This window comes from Oryza sativa, chromosome 12, assembly GCF_034140825.1.
Source record: "Oryza sativa Japonica Group chromosome 12, ASM3414082v1".
NCBI classification, from domain to species: Eukaryota; Viridiplantae; Streptophyta; class Magnoliopsida; order Poales; family Poaceae; genus Oryza; species Oryza sativa.
The window spans coordinates 1,614,273-1,630,500 of record NC_089046.1 but is presented as its reverse complement, the minus strand read 5'-3'; the positions used below and the strand labels follow the sequence as shown (position 1 = coordinate 1,630,500).

Sequence of the window (16,228 nt, the reverse complement as noted above, 5' to 3'; positions counted from 1 at the left end):
ATAAATCCACACGTGAGCCGTGGAGGGTGGATCCCCTACTTGGTTGGAGCTGCTCTTCTATGGTAGTTCAAAACCGATGAAGATGATGCTAAACGAGAAAACCCGTTAGTGCATGATTAATTGAATTTTAATTATTACAAACTTAAAAATAATCTTTTTATATTTTGGAGTAACTTCTATATAGCAAAAACTATATGCATTCTTAATAATCACAAAAGAAAAACGAATTTTCTAAAAAAAAAACTTTCGTAAGTTTTTTGCCCCCAAAACTTTTAGATTTGTGATCATCGGATCATCTCGAGATCTTTGCATGAAGGAAAAAAAATGTTAGAAATTTTCACACATGTCACGCGTACCATCCTAATACTAACCAATCTATAGTTGAATGCAAGATCTATATAAGTTATAGCATAGTTATAGTGCAATTATAATGTAGTTATAGTACAGGTACATGTAATTACAATGGACACAACTACACCGAGAGTGCTAGCTGGATAGTGCTAAAGAGAGACACCATTCTTTCCAAAAAAAAGCTACTAGTACACTCAATATCTATGGTTTTTTTTCTTCTTAGAGAAGTTTCTCTTAAATTACTCATCCGATTTATAATCCGATTACACCGTTGTGTTCGTAACAATTAAATCTTTACAACAAGATCTCACATGATTATATTTTGATAAAAAATCACATATTACTTTTATGATATGTCTAAATTACTTCTAGATTTCACTAAGTCACTTCTTAGACATATAAAAGTAAATTTAGTAAAGCTTAAAAGTAGTTTACATATATTATAGAAGTAACTTATAACAAAAAGAAAGTAACTTTAATTTAGAACTATATCTAGATTCATTAACATCTATATAAATGTGGGCAATACTAAAATGACTTACATTATGAAACAGGGGGAGTAACTCTCTGTAGTAGAAATAATTATATTGTGAGTGAGCTTAAATAAGAAACTATGTAGAGTGAATTCGCAAGTACAGTGTAGAGAAGATTTATAAAGTCCACAAAATATAGAATTAACTAAAAATAATAATAATAATAATCAACTTAGAGAATTATGAATGTACAGAAGTAATTTAGTCAAATATGAAAGTAACTTATATATATTATAAAAGTAACTTAGTATATAATAAAAGTAATTTATAAATATAAATATTTTTTCATCGTAATATAATCATGTAAGATCTTGTTGTGAAGATTTAATTGTAACAAACACAATAGTGTAATTGGATTGTAAATCGGATAAGTAATTTGAGAGAAAACTTTATAAGAAGGAAGAAAAAGACACACATGTCTAAGAGGAAAAACAGCGCGCACATCAGCACGTGTAGCAGTAATTCTTCTCACAATTGGATCGTCGTTGGTTAACACTAAACCGAGAGGCTTCTCGGTTTAGATTTTACCAATTACAATGCAGTTACACTTCAATTATACTATAATTATATCTAAAAGTTTTTTATTAAAAAAATTTGCGGTAATTTTTTTAGATACAATCGCTCGTATTAGGCCATGCCTCTGGTATTCCTTTGCATTTCGATCGTGTAGCCCAATACGACGGCCCAAACCCAAACTCCAATCCCAGCGGGCCCAGCAAGTCAGCCTCACATCTTCTTCTTCATCTCCCTGTCTCTGTCTCTGTCTCTAACCTAAACCCACACCTCGCGCGCCGCCGCCTTGCTCTCCTCCTCCCCGACCCCGAGTCCTCTTCGTGTGAGCTCGCACTCGCAGTCGCAGCAATGGCGATCAAGCGGACCAAGGCGGAGAAGAAGGTGGCGTACGACAAGAAGCTGTGCCAGCTTCTGGACGAGTACACCAAGGTGCTCATCGCCGTCGCCGACAACGTGGGATCCAACCAGCTGCAGGAGATCCGCAAGGGGCTCAGGGGCGACTCCATCGTCCTCATGGGGAAGAACACCCTCATCCGCCGCTGCATCAAGGTGCACGCCGACAACACCGGCAACAAGGACTTCCTCGAGCTCATGCCCCTCCTCGTCGTAAGTTCACCTTCTTCTTCCATGTTCATACCTAACCTCGAGTCCACTGTTTTTCCTGACCTGTTTTTCTTGTTGTTTGTAGGGTAACGTTGGTCTCATCTTCACCAAGGGTGACCTCAAGGAGGTCCGCGAGGAGGTCGCCAAGTACAAGGTATAATCGATAGCCAAGTACAAGGCTATCGATCTCTGTTCAATACATACACTGCAAGAACATAACAGAACAGTGTTCAATAAACTGCAAGAATAGAAAACATAACAGAATAGTGTTCAATAAACTGCATTGGGTTGAAGGGGCATAATTTGTTCTGTAAGTGAAATTGGTGGATTTAGTGTGCTATCTTAAGGTGATCATGCTGAGTTATGAAAATAATAATAGGATATGCTGGGTTACTTTGAATTTAGCTCTATGTTGTGCCATTTTATCCATATGCGTTGTATATATTCTCTGTGTGTGGTATTATTAGATGTTCTGTGAGATGTGAAAGTACAATTTTCAACCTTATGTAACTTTTCCAATGCTATTTATATCTCAAGTATTCCATTGTTTATATCATGATGTGATGCCATATATAATGATACATATAGATATAGGGTTTGATATTAGCTAGTATTGGCTATTGGGTCATGATGTTAAAAGTTGACTTGTTATGGTGTGAGTAGCTCAAGTCTCTAGCTGGTTTATGTTTTTCTTTTCACTGCAATCTTTTTCTACTACAATGTAGTTTGTACTGACTGATCTCTGTAAGAATTCTAACTAGGTCATTATGTCGTGAACTTGTGATGCTATCCAATGAGTGAATAACCATGATCTTGTTTTTGTTATAAAACAGGTTGGAGCTCCTGCTCGTGTTGGTCTGGTTGCTCCTGTTGATGTGGTTGTTCCCCCTGGAAACACTGGTCTCGATCCCTCCCAGACTTCTTTCTTCCAGGTGATCATTTGTCGATGTGTTAACATATTGTTTATCCTCAGAGTCAAATACAAGTTCTCACTGTTCTATCTTGTTACAGGTGCTTAACATCCCCACCAAGATTAACAAGGGTACTGTGGAAATTATCACCCCTGTAGAGCTCATTAAGAAGGGTGACAAGGTTGGCTCCTCTGAGTCTGCCCTGCTTGCCAAGCTTGGTATCCGCCCCTTCTCATATGGGCTGGTGATCACCAATGTGTACGACAGTGGGTCAGTCTTCAGCCCTGAGGTGCTCGACCTCACTGAAGAGGACCTGATGGAGAAGTTTGCATCTGGTGTTTCGATGGTTGCCTCAGTGTCCCTGGCAATCTCATACCCAACTATCGCAGCTGCGCCACACATGTTCCTCAATGGGTACAAGAATGTGCTCGCTGTTGCTGTGGAGACCGAATACTCATACCCACATGCTGACAAGATCAAGGAGTATTTGAAGGTAACCTAGTTTCTATTTCATAATTTCCCTTTTTGATGTCTAAATGCGTAAGAATTGTCTGAGGTAGTCTGATAATTAGATTGCGGTACTAAGCTGTAGCATGCCCATGTCTTGGCACAAACTTATTTGTTCTGGTCTTAACAATCAATCAATCAATCATTGAGAATTTCATGGTTTAGTAAGAAACTGAATTATCTATGATAGCTATTTCACTTAGTTTGATATGCCTTTAGTGCTTTTAGCACTTTCTTGAGACTGCAGTTTACTTTTCTTATTCACGATGAAGACTCAGTTAAATATTGATTACTACTGGAAGCTAAGTTAATGCTGATTTTTGAGAACTTGGGCATTTCACCACCACAGTTTCTTACATATTTGTCTTGCCTATTCTTCTCAGGACCCCAGCAAGTTTGCTGTTGCTGCCCCTGTTGCTGCTGCTGACAGTGGCGCTGCTGCTGTAGCTTCTTCCAAGGAGGAAGAGAAGAAGGAAGAGCCCGAGGAAGAATCTGACGGTGACCTGGGCATGAGCCTCTTCGACTAAAGCCTCTGATGCCATATCTTTGCCAAGTCGAAAGTTTTGTTTCAGTTCTAAACATCAAAGTCTGTCTATAATCTTTAGCATTTCAAGCTTCTGGTAGTCAAGAACTATCTAGGCCTTAGCGTGTATCCAACAATGTTATCTTTATTATGCAATTCAATTCAGTTGTGCCCGTATTCCTCTGGTGTCATGGTGTGTTTGTGCGATGATCATCTTTCTGTTCATCCTCTTGTGCAATTGTTGCTACAGACGATTTGAATTGGAATCAGGTTGATGCTCAGCTCAAGAACTATTTTGATTTAGGGAACTACCAGACTGGACTTTTCACCTTTTGGTCCTTTGTAAAAACATTATACAAATAGATCCTTAAAAAAACTTATTCTAAGAATGAATCATTTTTGCGGTGCCAATGTCATCTGCATCGTAGTCCAACTGTCCAACATGACCCGTTGAAAAGTCACTAATGTGGAGGGAGACGGTACCAATATCGTTTGTGCCAAGAACCTATTTGTTAAAAAAATAAAAAAGGATCCATTTGTAATAAAAATTTACAAATAAGTTCTCGGTGTCAATGACACTTGTGCCAAGGATCTATTTATAAATATTTTTTTATTACAAATAGGTCCTTTTTTATTACAAATAGATCTTTTAAAAATTACAAATATATTCTATTTGTAGAATGATTTTTCTAAAAAGATCGAAAGGTGAAAAATCCATACTACCAGACGACCAAAGGGCGTAGTGATAAGCCATACATCTCTGATCATTCAGTCCCTTGCAAAAATTGTCATTTAAGTTTCGTTAATGCAGGTTCTCGTGGGCACAAAAACGCTAGCATATGCTTTCTTCATTCTAGGTGAAGTTTGTTGTCTTTCTGAAAAAAATTGCACAAATTTTCCCAGTAAGATGCAGACACATGCATCAAGCTGCAGGGTTCAATCCTGAGCATCGATTTTTAGATTGGACGGCTGGTAAAGCAGCATGTGCTTGCTGCAGAACCCAATATATAAAGGGAGGCAGCCATCGGTTCAGGTTCAGTAACTGTGCTCGAGTGGGCAGTTTTGCAGCAGCAGAGCAGATCGATCAACCAAGGATAAATACCATACGACTGATACGAGCTAGCAGCTGAAAATAAACTAAGATCGACGGGACCGGAGCCAGAGGAGATCGATGGGCAGCGGCAGCGAGGAGGCGGCGCCGCTGCTGCTGCCGGTGGCGGCGGCGACGGCGACGGCGGAGGAGAGGTGCCCGGGGTGCGTGCAGGAGCGGAGGAAGGCGAGCCGCGGAGGGCGGATCCCCTACACGGAGCTCTTCTTCGTCGCCGTTACCACTCTTGCCTCATGTAATCCGTTCATTTCAGCTACTGCATTTTTTTTATATATATACTCCCTCCGTTTCACAATGTAAGTTATTCTAGCATTTTCTACATTTATATTGATGCTAATGAATATAGACATATAAATCTATAATCAATATAAATGTGGGAAATATTAGAAAGACTTAAATTATGAAAAGGAGGAAGTATAAGCAAATGATTTTACCAGCTGCATTATCCTTGCACTTCTTATTAGTAGTTCTTACATCTTCATCCGTCTCTTAAATCTCTCCTCTTTTCTACTGCATGCGCAACACTGCAATGCACCAACCATATGGTAGCTATATATTGATTACAGTTATCATCGTTGTTAATGTTTCTGTTCATGCATGTTCATCAACGTGAACACATGCATACATTGATACATAGCACTCTTTCCAGTTATAAACACTTAAATTTAAGATAAGACGTGATCAACTTTTAAAATTTTGATCAGATCATCAATAGTTTCTCAAATGCTTAATTTAAAAGAAAAAAAATAGTGTGTGTAAATTTATCTGGAAAGGTACTATTATAAAATCATAAATCTATCAAAAATTTAAAACTTATTCTAACATAAATCTAATGGTTAAAAATCAAAAAATTAACCAAGTCTTATCTTAAACATCCAATATTTATGGCATCATTTGATCATCCTTAGCCACTAGAGAGATGAAGGGGGCATCGATCATGATGAATAAACGGTACTACAAGACGGACAAAAGGCAGGTTGCAAGTTGCAAACTTGGATCTCCTACTCCTAAATAAAAGGAAATAAAAAGTAAACTAGGATGCCCTTCTGGTACTTGACAAAAAGAAAAGCATAACTAGCACCCACCAATACAACCCCAACTTGCTCTCTTCTTGACAAATCTTGATCTACATGCCAAATAAATATATACTAGTAATATATTGCCATATTGATGCATCCTAGGCTAACTATAGTATATAAGACCACATATTTACCTGTTTTGAGATATGCCAAAAACAAGTAAATATATAATGACATGGACCCAATTAACCCTATATATATATATATATATATATATATATATATATATATATATATATATATATATATATATATATATATATATAAGAGGAGAGAGAGGAGAACAAAGGAGAGGATGGAGGAAGAAGACGAGAGAAATTTTGTCCGAAAAATTTAGAATTTGCATTGAAAGGGTATGTAGTGGTACATCTTAAACACATGTTAAATTATAGTGGCGTGGTTCCAATTTCACAAACAGTAATGATATATCACAAAACAGGTAAATATATAATGGCATGATCCAATTAACCCTATATATATAGGAGTACTTGTGGAGCCGCTTGAATTGAAGCTCAAACATGCATGTAAAATTTGTTCAGGATAGCAAGTAGTATCTGTCTATCTGAGATCTGTTCCAGCACTATGCACCTATGCAATTATGTACTATCAGTATACATATCATATTAATATTGGAGATCAATAGCGTAACTAACCACAAACAGCAGCAGGAGCAAGCACATGCTTTCTTGTCGTGAATAACAGGATTCTTGTGTTTGTTCCCTTCATGCTGCAAGCTGCACATCTCGTTTCTGATTTATTGCTTCCTCTGTCCTTTAAATATTGCAGCTTTACCAATCACGTGCCTCTTCCCCTTCCTCTACTTCATGGTAAGTATGTATTCACTTCTCCATCTAATTATTTCATCATGCGTCTTGAGCTACAGTATCACCTGCGTCGCACAAAGACGTTTACCTAACTTGAAGGACACTGCTTTGCATCATTCCTAATTAATCTCTGAACCCTGGATCATTTCGAATGCATGTCCCAGTTCACACATTTCTCCCTAACCATTATACCTTACCACTTGGTTGCAACTTGGATCTCATGAGATATTCCAACTGTAGCCTTCACCGTTTTGCTTTGTATAGCTGGACTCATTGGTCCTTTGTCTAAAAGAAAAACTCATAGCCTTCCTTGAATTTCTGACACGATTTCAGTTTGTACGTCAAACCATCATCTTCAGATCTATGTAGCATATATAACGGGAGTGCCTGCCCCGTAGTTCTCTTTATCAAGATCTCTACTGGTTCATTCAAGTTGCATCTCAGTGATCCCCTTTTCGCATATTGAATACTCTGGCTTATTCAATCATCTCTGTTTTCATAGGTAAGGGACCTGCAAGTAGCACAAACAGAGGAGGACATTGGGTATTATGCTGGATTTCTTGGTAATTTTTTTTCCAAACCAATTCAAAATATTTATAAAAATGGCTACGGTGACCAGTGAGAAATGTAATTTAAACGTGTGTACGCCGGTACACCTATCCATTGATGTTTTGAAATGAAGGTGCTTCGTACATGGTTGGTAGATCCTTTGCCGCGATATTTTGGGGAGTTGTGGCAGATCGTATAGGAAGGAAACCTGTCATTGTGTTTTCAATATTGTCTGTGTAAGTCAATTCAGTCCAGCTACAACAGCATTTCTATCAGTCATTTTAGGGTAGTACTTAGATTTCCATGTGTGTACTGTAGGGTCATATTTAACACATTATTTGGGCTAAGTACAAAGTATTGGATGGCACTTACTACAAGGTTTGTTCTAGGTGCTCTAAATGGTTTACTTGCGCCAATAAAGGTAACTAAAAGTCTTTCAAGTGACAATTTCAGCATGAAGTTGTATGAAATTATTCATGTGCCTAGGAGGGAGCTTTCCTAACATAGTATTTATCAAGCATTACAGGCTTATTCTATTGAAGTTTGCCAAACTGAACATCAAGCTCTTGGACTCTCCATTGTAATGCCAAGCAATTCTCTTGTTTGCCCCCATTGTGTTCCACAATCCTTTCAATATGCACTGCTATAAAGCTGTTATGATTTACTTTGATCATAGGTTAACACAGCATGGGGTTTGGGTCTCGTTGTTGGTCCAGCTCTTGGAGGCTACCTTGCACAGGTACTAATTTCAAAATGGAAAAAGAAGAAAAGAAGCTAATATTCGGTTTCTTACATCGTTCTGCTTCCTTCTCAGCCTGTTGAAAAATATCCACATGTATTTTCTAAGGAGTCAGTTTTTGGGAGGTATGTCATACACTGATACAAGAGCAAGATATAAGCCCAGATTGCTTGCAGTCAGTGTTGTAACTACTAAATACCCATATCTAATTTCATTACATTTTGCAGATTCCCGTATCTCTTACCTTGCCTTGGTGTATCATTGTTTGCTGCTATTGTTCTGATAAGTTGTATTTGGCTTCCGGTACGTAAAGTTTCACTTAGATGCCATTTCCCCAATAATTCTTAAGCGAATTCTAGCACTAAATGCTCGTTACTTAGCCCTTTTCTATGGTCTAGTTAATTTCACAAAACAAAAAAAATATTGGATTAATTTTTTTAGAACTGTTTTTCTAGTGTTACTATTAATGTGGTTTTGTTTGAAAAATGTATCTGGCAGGAGACTATACATAAACATAAATCTCCTGATAAGGACATCAAAAGAATCAAAGAATTGCCATTACAGCAGGCTTATTGGGATTCACCTCGTAAGAAGAGCTTGTTCCAGAATCGGCCATGGATGTCTACTATGATTTCATATTGTTTTTTTGGTCTTCATGACACAGCATACAGTGAGGTAAAGAACCATGTTTTCTACGCCTTTGCTTGTTACCAGTCAGAAGGTCACGTTAATCTATCTAGATGCCACTCAGTTTATTTCTCATGCTTCAAAAATTATTATCTACATACTTGCTAAACTATTCACACACAGCTTTGATATTCACATAACTTAAGGGGTTCTAAAAAGATTAATACCATTAGCATATTTATGCTAGATATTATCCTTGTGGGCTGTGAGTGATAGAAAATATGGTGGCCTTAGCTTTTCATCTGAGGATATTGGTCAGGTTCTTGCTGTTGCAGGTATATTGCCATCTTTCCCCCAACATACATAATTTATATATATATTCTGAACTATTCATCAGACTTTAAAGATTCATGTTCTCACATAGCTGCATAAATTTGTTGTTAAATAATTGTACTTCATGTCTCTTCGTTTCAGGTGCTAGTCTTCTAGCATATCAGCTTATTATTTACCACTGGGTTCATAAGTTTCTTGGACCAATCATTTCATTACGAATTGCTTCTGTGAGTAGTCTCCTATCACGACTTCAAAAGAAATATAAATAATCATTTCATGGTCATCACTCATATTTAACTGAAATTGCAGGCTCTATCTATACTTATTCTTTCTACTTATCCTTTTATGACATACCTATCTGGCGCGGAACTTTCCTTAGCTTTTTATTCAGCGGCAATGATGAAAAGTGCTCTTGCAGTAAGCAATTTCAAAGCTCTTCCTTCAAATTTTAAGTATCTACACGTGTATCCAACCACACCATTTGTTAGCTAATAGGTACAGCAGTAATATTTCAAAAGTAATAATGTACAAAAAAGAAGATGTGTTGCACTGCAGAATGCAGATTATGAAAATCTAACTCAGTCTACAATATGACAAATTCAACTGTAACTACTTGGGGAAGACAAGCCTGGGTTATTTCATAGAGTACTATTTTCAGGGATTTAAGAGTAACAACTAAAATAGGGGCTTTATTATACTTCCATTAATATCCAAGTCTTTATCTCTAATGTTTGTTTTGTACAACGTGTGCAGATTACTATAAGCACAGGAATTTGCCTTTTACAGAACAATGCTGTGGTATGCATAAAAATCAAGTGAATGCATGTGTTCTGATACTGTGTTCACGTAAATAAGCTAAATTATTTATTGACTTTGAAATTCAATATCAGCTTCAAGAACATAGAGGCACTGCAAATGGTGTATCAACAACAGCTATGTCATTTTTCAAGGCGATTGCTCCAGTAGGGGCAGGTGTTCTGTGAGTACCACCTCTTAACACTTTTCTCATAAATACAATTAATGATCGAGACATAATGTTTCTTAAATGATTGAGATAAATGATTTAGATTTTAGTGATCAATACTCAATTTTCAATTCAGATTCTCGTGGGCGCAAAAACGTCAGGATGCCCTCTTCTTTCCAGGTGAGCTATTTATCTGAACTGCACTGCGCTATACGCCTATATCTTGCCTCGTCTTTTAATTAGCCAGGTTGGCCGAAAGAACACCCCTTCCCTCCCTTGTCTTTCAATTTGTTTGGCCTAGTAAACTACCATATCTTTCAGTCGACCATACATTACATACCCTTGTCCTATCTTATTTCGTTAACAAGGGGTTTGCCTGGACTAATTGTACTAAAAGAACATGTAATCAGGAAAAAGAAAAAGGAAAGGCTGATCCAGTTTGGCTTTCTTGAAACCTGTAGGTGATCAAGTGGTGTTCTTGATGCTGAACTTTGTGGAGCTCATTGGACTCATATTTACTTTTGAGCCTTTTATGGTGTTACCTGAGGCATCAGATGAGTGTAGTTAGCCAAGTGCAGAGGAATTGTTTCTTATCAATAATAAATTTGAAACAGTAATAATACTTAACACTTGCTAATGGGCTGAGTAATGAGGCATAGCTTAAATATGTGGCATGCTTGTCTGCTCACAGAAATGGAAGTCCTTGAATGATGAATCTGGCTGCAGTCAGCATGACATGTCCAATTTTGTCATCATGGTGTATTAGTTGCATCTTGTCACAATGATTACTTTTTAAACAGAACAACATTTTAAGGTAGTTCATGTTCTCAGATGTCAACATTTCCCCTTTTTGAGGTCACTACTCCTACTTGACTAGGCTGACAGCTTAGTAGTTGACAGTTAAGTTTAGCCTGAAGGAACTGAAGACAAGAAGAAATCAGGCGGGTAATGATGAGACTGATTGATTAGACAATGGGAGGTTAACTCATCATAATGCTTACGCACCTCTGTCAAAACTCAAAAGCCAGTCATCATCATCTTCGGATTGCATCGCCGCTGCCGGGGCCATGACGGTGTTCTGTTCAGCTTCAGCAGCCTGGACCCAGGAGCCAGCAGCAAAGCAGCTAGCTGCCTTGGCGTCGGAGCTCACCTTCAAGGAGGAGATACGGCGGGACTAACCGCGCGTAGACGTAGCGCGCTTGCTTCTCGCCGGAAACCTCCCGTCCTTCCCCCCCCCCCCCCCTCTCCGGCTGCAGCGGCCAGCGGCGATGATTGGGTTGGGGGCAGCTCTCGCAGTGATCTAGGAGCCTTTCTCTTCCCGCGGAGAAGAGGAGCATGGTTGGGCGGGGCTCCCACGGCGATGCCGGCGGCGGGCGCCGCCGGAGGCGAGAGCGAAACGCGATGAGCCACTCAAAACAGGGGCTAAAATGCAAAAAATCAGGATCGCTACTGTTGATAGCTAGCGATCCTAAATAAATAAGGGGTAAATTGAAAATAACCCCTATCGCGATCCAAAGCAGGGGTTCTTTTGCAAAAACATCCGAGACTCACTGGATTGGGCCGCATCGCGTTGCTTGTTTTGTGGGCCTAGCTCCCGATTCGGCCCACGCTAACCTTGGGCCGCAGAGAAAGTTTATTACCAGTTCAGGCTTTCCTTCCCGCCACCGCGGGGATGCGCCGGCGATGAACCGCCGTGAACGGCGGCGAGGGAGAGGCGCGCGGTCCCATGCCCTCTTGACGAACTCGTCCATGTCAGGCGGCACGCCGGCGCGTGGCCTGACCTCCTCGGGCGTCAGAATCTGACATGAAATCCTCGCCGGGAGGGAGAGGGACGGGACGCACGCCGCTGCTCGTGGCTCGCCGCCGGCGTTGCCAAGCTAGTCTGCAGCATGCAATGCACGACTCTGCCCAGTGCACGCGTGGCTGATGCAAGCCTCAAATGCGCTGCGTTTTCAGCATCCTGATTAATATAATCAGAGATTCAGGGAGGGGGGCTTGTTCCAGTTTGGTGTTCTAGAAACCTGCAGGTGATGTTCTTGATTGCTTAATTTGGTGAAGCTCGTTGGACTCATATTGCCCAATTATTTGTCATCGTGGTGTACTAATTGCATCTCGAGACAATGATCAACATACTGACAAAACAGAAATCTAAGGTAGTACTACTGTCATCAGATATCTGTACTGTTTTTTTCTGGATTATGACTTGATGAATGACTAGGCTGACAGGTTAGTTGTCCGGACTGAAGCCTGAAGGAACCGAAGGAAAGCTAAACCAATTTTCGGGCCAAAATAAAAAAGCTAGGCGGCTGGGCTGACGATGAGAATGTTGAGCTTGATTGGTCTTCAGGCTTGTGCACCTCTGTAAAAGGCCAGTCACCATCTTCAGATTGCTTTGCATTATTGCATATTCGTGTAAGGTCACCATCTTCTGATTGCATGGTTCGCATAATCGCATGGCCCTCAAAATCGATAGGAACTTTAAGTTTCTCTCCTTGATGTAAAGGTGAGAACTGGTGAGTGGTGACCAGTGATCATGCACACACTGTCGCAGTCGCGTACTATGTATTCCTCATTCCTGAATATGGCCCAAATTAGAAGAGAATGATTGGTTTATGCAGACTGCAACTACTGCACTCTGGCTAACTTAAGAGCAAGTTTAATAGTGGAGCTGACTGTTTGCTCCAAAAGAATCCACGTCACCAAAAAAAAAAGTAAGTGAAGAGTAGATTTGTTATTGGTACTCCTGCTATCTTTGCACAACTATCAAAATTATATTTTAATTGAATGGGCAACTTTTACACTAGCAGGACGGGGTGTTTAGATCCCACCCAATCAAAATTTACACCATATCACATCGAACGTTTGAACATCTGCATAAAGTATTAAATATAGGCTAAAAAGAACTAATTACACATATTGCGACTAATTTGCGAGACGAATCTTTTAAGCCTAATTGCTCCATGATTTGACAATGTGGTGCTACAATAAACATTTGTTAATAAGTGATTAATTAGGTTTAATAAATTCGTCTCGTGGTTTACCGACGGATTATATAATTAGTTTTTTTATTAGTGCCTGAACACCCATGCGACACCCCATATAATACCCGATGTGACACACCAAAAATTTACAACCCTTAATCTAAACACCCCCGAAGGCTTGCTGGTCACTCATAGGCTGAGCATTAGTGGACCCCACAGTATGCATGGGAGCATGTGTTAGAGCAAGTATAATAGGAGGCTGTAAGACGACTAAATACTGAGGTGGAGGAGAAAAGAGAGGAGAGAGAGGAGAAGCAGGCTGTAAACTTACAGCCGACTTGGCACAAGAACCAAGAAACTCTGTGAGAGAGACAAGTGGACCCTGTATTAATTGTAAAGAGCTAACTATAATATGGGTGGGCTGAGAGAAGGCTGCAAAGAACCTTACAGCCAATAAGTCAGCTGTATTATTACCCTTGCTCTTAGAGCTAGCGATAAAATAAGTGCCCATATTTCTCTCTCTTCCATCTCAACACAAATATAACTTGTTTATTGCTACAGCCTGTTTACATAGGATTATTGTACCTACTCTAACAAGTAATCATTTGTACTACACCGTGAAACAGTGAGCAAACTGATTTTTCTGTCTCCTAGCTAGACTAACACTGGAAGCTAGATAGTACTGACAAAGAAGGAAGGAAAGAAAGAAAAGGAGAACTCTCCTAGCTAGCTTTCTACCTGGTGAGTGTTTAAAGTCTCCTTGATATTCTATACTGGAAACATTACATATGGCAGCATTGTAGACTAACAAAGTGTAAAGTACACCACCGATCCTTGGGACGTGGTGTCACTCAGTGGCAGAGCTACCACCCGGCGACAATGGGCAGCCGCCCGGGCTCATCGGCATTAAATCCATTAAAATTTCATGTAATTAGAAAATTTGAAATAGAATATATGTAGTAAATACTAGCTATAATGAAGTTTACTCGGGCTCTAAAATATTTTCTAGATCCGCTACTGGTGTCACTTAGATCCACGATATTGTCAATCTGACATGTGGGTCCATGATCCTATTTCAATGAACCATCATGGTCTAAAAGCCCATCTGACTAGGTTGACCACCGACATGGCTGTCTAGTGTGGTCGCAACTTTGCAGTTTGCTCTCTCCCCACCCGGTCAACCCACTTCTCCCCCAAATATCTTTGTTATGTATTGTTTTGATTCAGGGAACGTTGTATCGTAGCGGCAGCGACATAGTGATAGGGCTAGCGCAGTGACGAGGAGGGATGTGGGTAGGGTGGTGTCAGCACAGGAGGAGGCAGGGGGGCTTCATGAAGTGCGTCAATAGGGGAGGCCATGGCTACTCGAAGCAATGCGTCATCTTCAAGTGCTCAGAGTAAGAAGCATGATCTCCTGCTGATTCTGTGCCCTTGCTGCCGCAAGAAGAACATCGTAGAACTTACTGCAGCGACACATGCTAATTACGGTCGCGTCTCCAGCCACCATAGAGTACTGACGATCGCGAGTGCCGCCCTCAGAGTCATCGCAGCGCTACACGAGGGGTTTTGAGTGAGATGGGAGCGGTGGGCACGGGTTGGACTGAGGGGTTCAGTGGTTATTTGGGGGGAGAAGTGGGTCAACCGAGCCTGAGGAGGCAAGCTGCAAAGTTGCGGCCACGCTGGATAGCCACATCGGTGGTCAACCCAGTCATACATGCTTTGGACCTATGATTGTTTATTAAAACAAGACTATAGACCTAAATGTCGGATTTAGAAGATCGTGGACCTATGTGGTGCCACGCCCCAAATTTACTGACCGGCAATGTATTTTACTCACGAACAAATATAGGAGGTTTAGAGCTCCATTCCGTTGAAAATAACATGGACCTTGTAATAGTTGTTCTTGGGTAAATTATCACTAGACCAGTTTCAAATGGTGTAATAATCAAGTCAGTCAAAAAAGGGATAAGATCAAGGAGGAATAAGCACAGCTACTACCATAATGAAGATCCTGATAGACATCATAATGAAGATCGTGATAGACACTCTCTTCATCAGAGACAAGGAGAGGAAGGAAAGGATATAGAGACAGAGACAGAGATAGAGATAGAGATAGAGGTAAGTGTTATGATCATTGATACTGTTTTTAACCGTATGTTGACAAATATGCAAAAGAAATTAATCGCTATCTCAAATGGTTTGGAACTACAATCATCTGTGCCTGTGGTACCTAGGATTCTGAGTCAGCAAACTGTTTGTGATAGGTACACCAGAGAAATATAACAAGCGAGTGAATTTTACCGTATGAGTCTCTAAGCAGAGAATTTTGAAGCTTAGATTTTACTATAAGCTTCGAAAATAAAATTGGTGACCCTAGCTATAGTAATTAGTAACAACAAAAAGTTTTGGCCGTAAAAGTCATAGAAAAAATGTAAAGAAATTTACTCGCTCCGATCACATATATTTCACGTTTAAAACAAGATTCGGTTAAACTTTTAAAACATTAACAATCGATTTTATGTTGGAGTAAGTTTATAAATGTTTCAAGTTTATAATTTTATATGATAATGCTTTTCATACGAATTTAGTACCAATTATTTTTTTAAAAAAAACTAAGCATTTAAAAAACTACTATGCCCAAAGTTTTAGAAGTTTGATTAAACCTAGTCTTAAAGGTTAAATATTTGTTACTTCCTCCGTTACATACATACATACATACATACATACAAAATATGAAACGGAGGAAGTACTGCCTTACCGGAGGGAGTACATAATAGCATTAGGGGTGCGCATTCGGTCTAACCAAAAATTTCGGTCTCGATCTTCGGTCTTTTGATTTTTTCGGTCTTTGAAAAGTGAAGAACAAATTTCAGCGCAAAAATGTTAGGACCGACAAATTCGGTCTTTGTCTTTTCGGTCTCGGTCCTAACCGAAATTCAACAACATTTTCATATATGCAAAGAAATAATGGAAATTTTCAACACAAAAATCACAAAAAAAAAGTTCGTAAGCACTTATGAGTAAAGACTCTTATTAGGTTGCATGCCTAGAAGAAGTAGGGATGTGAAAATTAGAGTTTAATC

At 39.6% G+C, this 16,228-nt stretch overlaps 2 protein-coding genes and 1 long non-coding RNA gene across 4 annotated transcripts; 2 read left to right on the top strand and 1 right to left on the bottom strand.

Moving 5' to 3' along the window:
• The first annotated feature begins 1,652 nt into the window (after positions 1-1,652).
• Positions 1,653-4,118, top strand: LOC9270965 (large ribosomal subunit protein uL10-like). The gene is made up of 5 exons (XM_015762837.3): positions 1,653-2,003; positions 2,086-2,154; positions 2,834-2,932; positions 3,012-3,404; positions 3,802-4,118. The coding sequence occupies exons 1-5, from the start codon at positions 1,746-1,748 to the stop codon at positions 3,943-3,945; spliced, it is 963 nt and encodes a 320-aa protein (XP_015618323.1). The 5' UTR covers positions 1,653-1,745; the 3' UTR covers positions 3,946-4,118.
• Positions 4,119-4,978: 860 nt separating this feature from the next.
• On the top strand, positions 4,979-10,916 carry LOC4351426 (protein ZINC INDUCED FACILITATOR-LIKE 1). The gene is made up of 17 exons (XM_015762581.3): positions 4,979-5,284; positions 6,915-6,955; positions 7,455-7,515; positions 7,635-7,737; positions 7,820-7,922; positions 8,028-8,081; positions 8,178-8,240; positions 8,316-8,365; positions 8,468-8,543; positions 8,739-8,915; positions 9,115-9,202; positions 9,342-9,427; positions 9,510-9,617; positions 9,954-9,998; positions 10,091-10,179; positions 10,301-10,344; positions 10,626-10,916. The coding sequence occupies exons 1-17, from the start codon at positions 5,113-5,115 to the stop codon at positions 10,730-10,732; spliced, it is 1,467 nt and encodes a 488-aa protein (XP_015618067.1). The 5' UTR covers positions 4,979-5,112; the 3' UTR covers positions 10,733-10,916.
• Positions 6,555-11,612, bottom strand: LOC4351425 (uncharacterized). 2 transcript variants are annotated; one of them, XR_010738614.1, is made up of 5 exons: positions 11,170-11,612; positions 10,793-10,884; positions 10,620-10,706; positions 9,555-9,656; positions 6,555-7,463 (listed from the first exon to the last, which is right to left on the bottom strand). It is a non-coding gene; the product is annotated as an uncharacterized lncRNA (long non-coding RNA). The 2 variants fall into 2 exon arrangements; XR_010738613.1 differs by lacking the exon at positions 10,793-10,884.
• Between the last annotated feature and the right edge of the window lie 4,616 nt (positions 11,613-16,228).

Coding starts and splice junctions, on each gene's coding strand:
- LOC9270965 (XM_015762837.3), top strand. CDS start 1,746: ATGGCGATCAAGCGGACCAAGGCGGAGAAGAAGGTGGCGTACGACAAG. Junction 2,004..2,085: donor AGCTCATGCCCCTCCTCGTC/GTAAGTTCACCT, acceptor TGTTGTTTGTAG/GGTAACGTTGGTCTCATCTT. Junction 2,155..2,833: donor AGGAGGTCGCCAAGTACAAG/GTATAATCGATA, acceptor GTTATAAAACAG/GTTGGAGCTCCTGCTCGTGT.
- LOC4351426 (XM_015762581.3), top strand. CDS start 5,113: ATGGGCAGCGGCAGCGAGGAGGCGGCGCCGCTGCTGCTGCCGGTGGCG. Junction 7,923..8,027: donor GTTTACTTGCGCCAATAAAG/GTAACTAAAAGT, acceptor CAAGCATTACAG/GCTTATTCTATTGAAGTTTG. Junction 9,203..9,341: donor TCAGGTTCTTGCTGTTGCAG/GTATATTGCCAT, acceptor TCTTCGTTTCAG/GTGCTAGTCTTCTAGCATAT.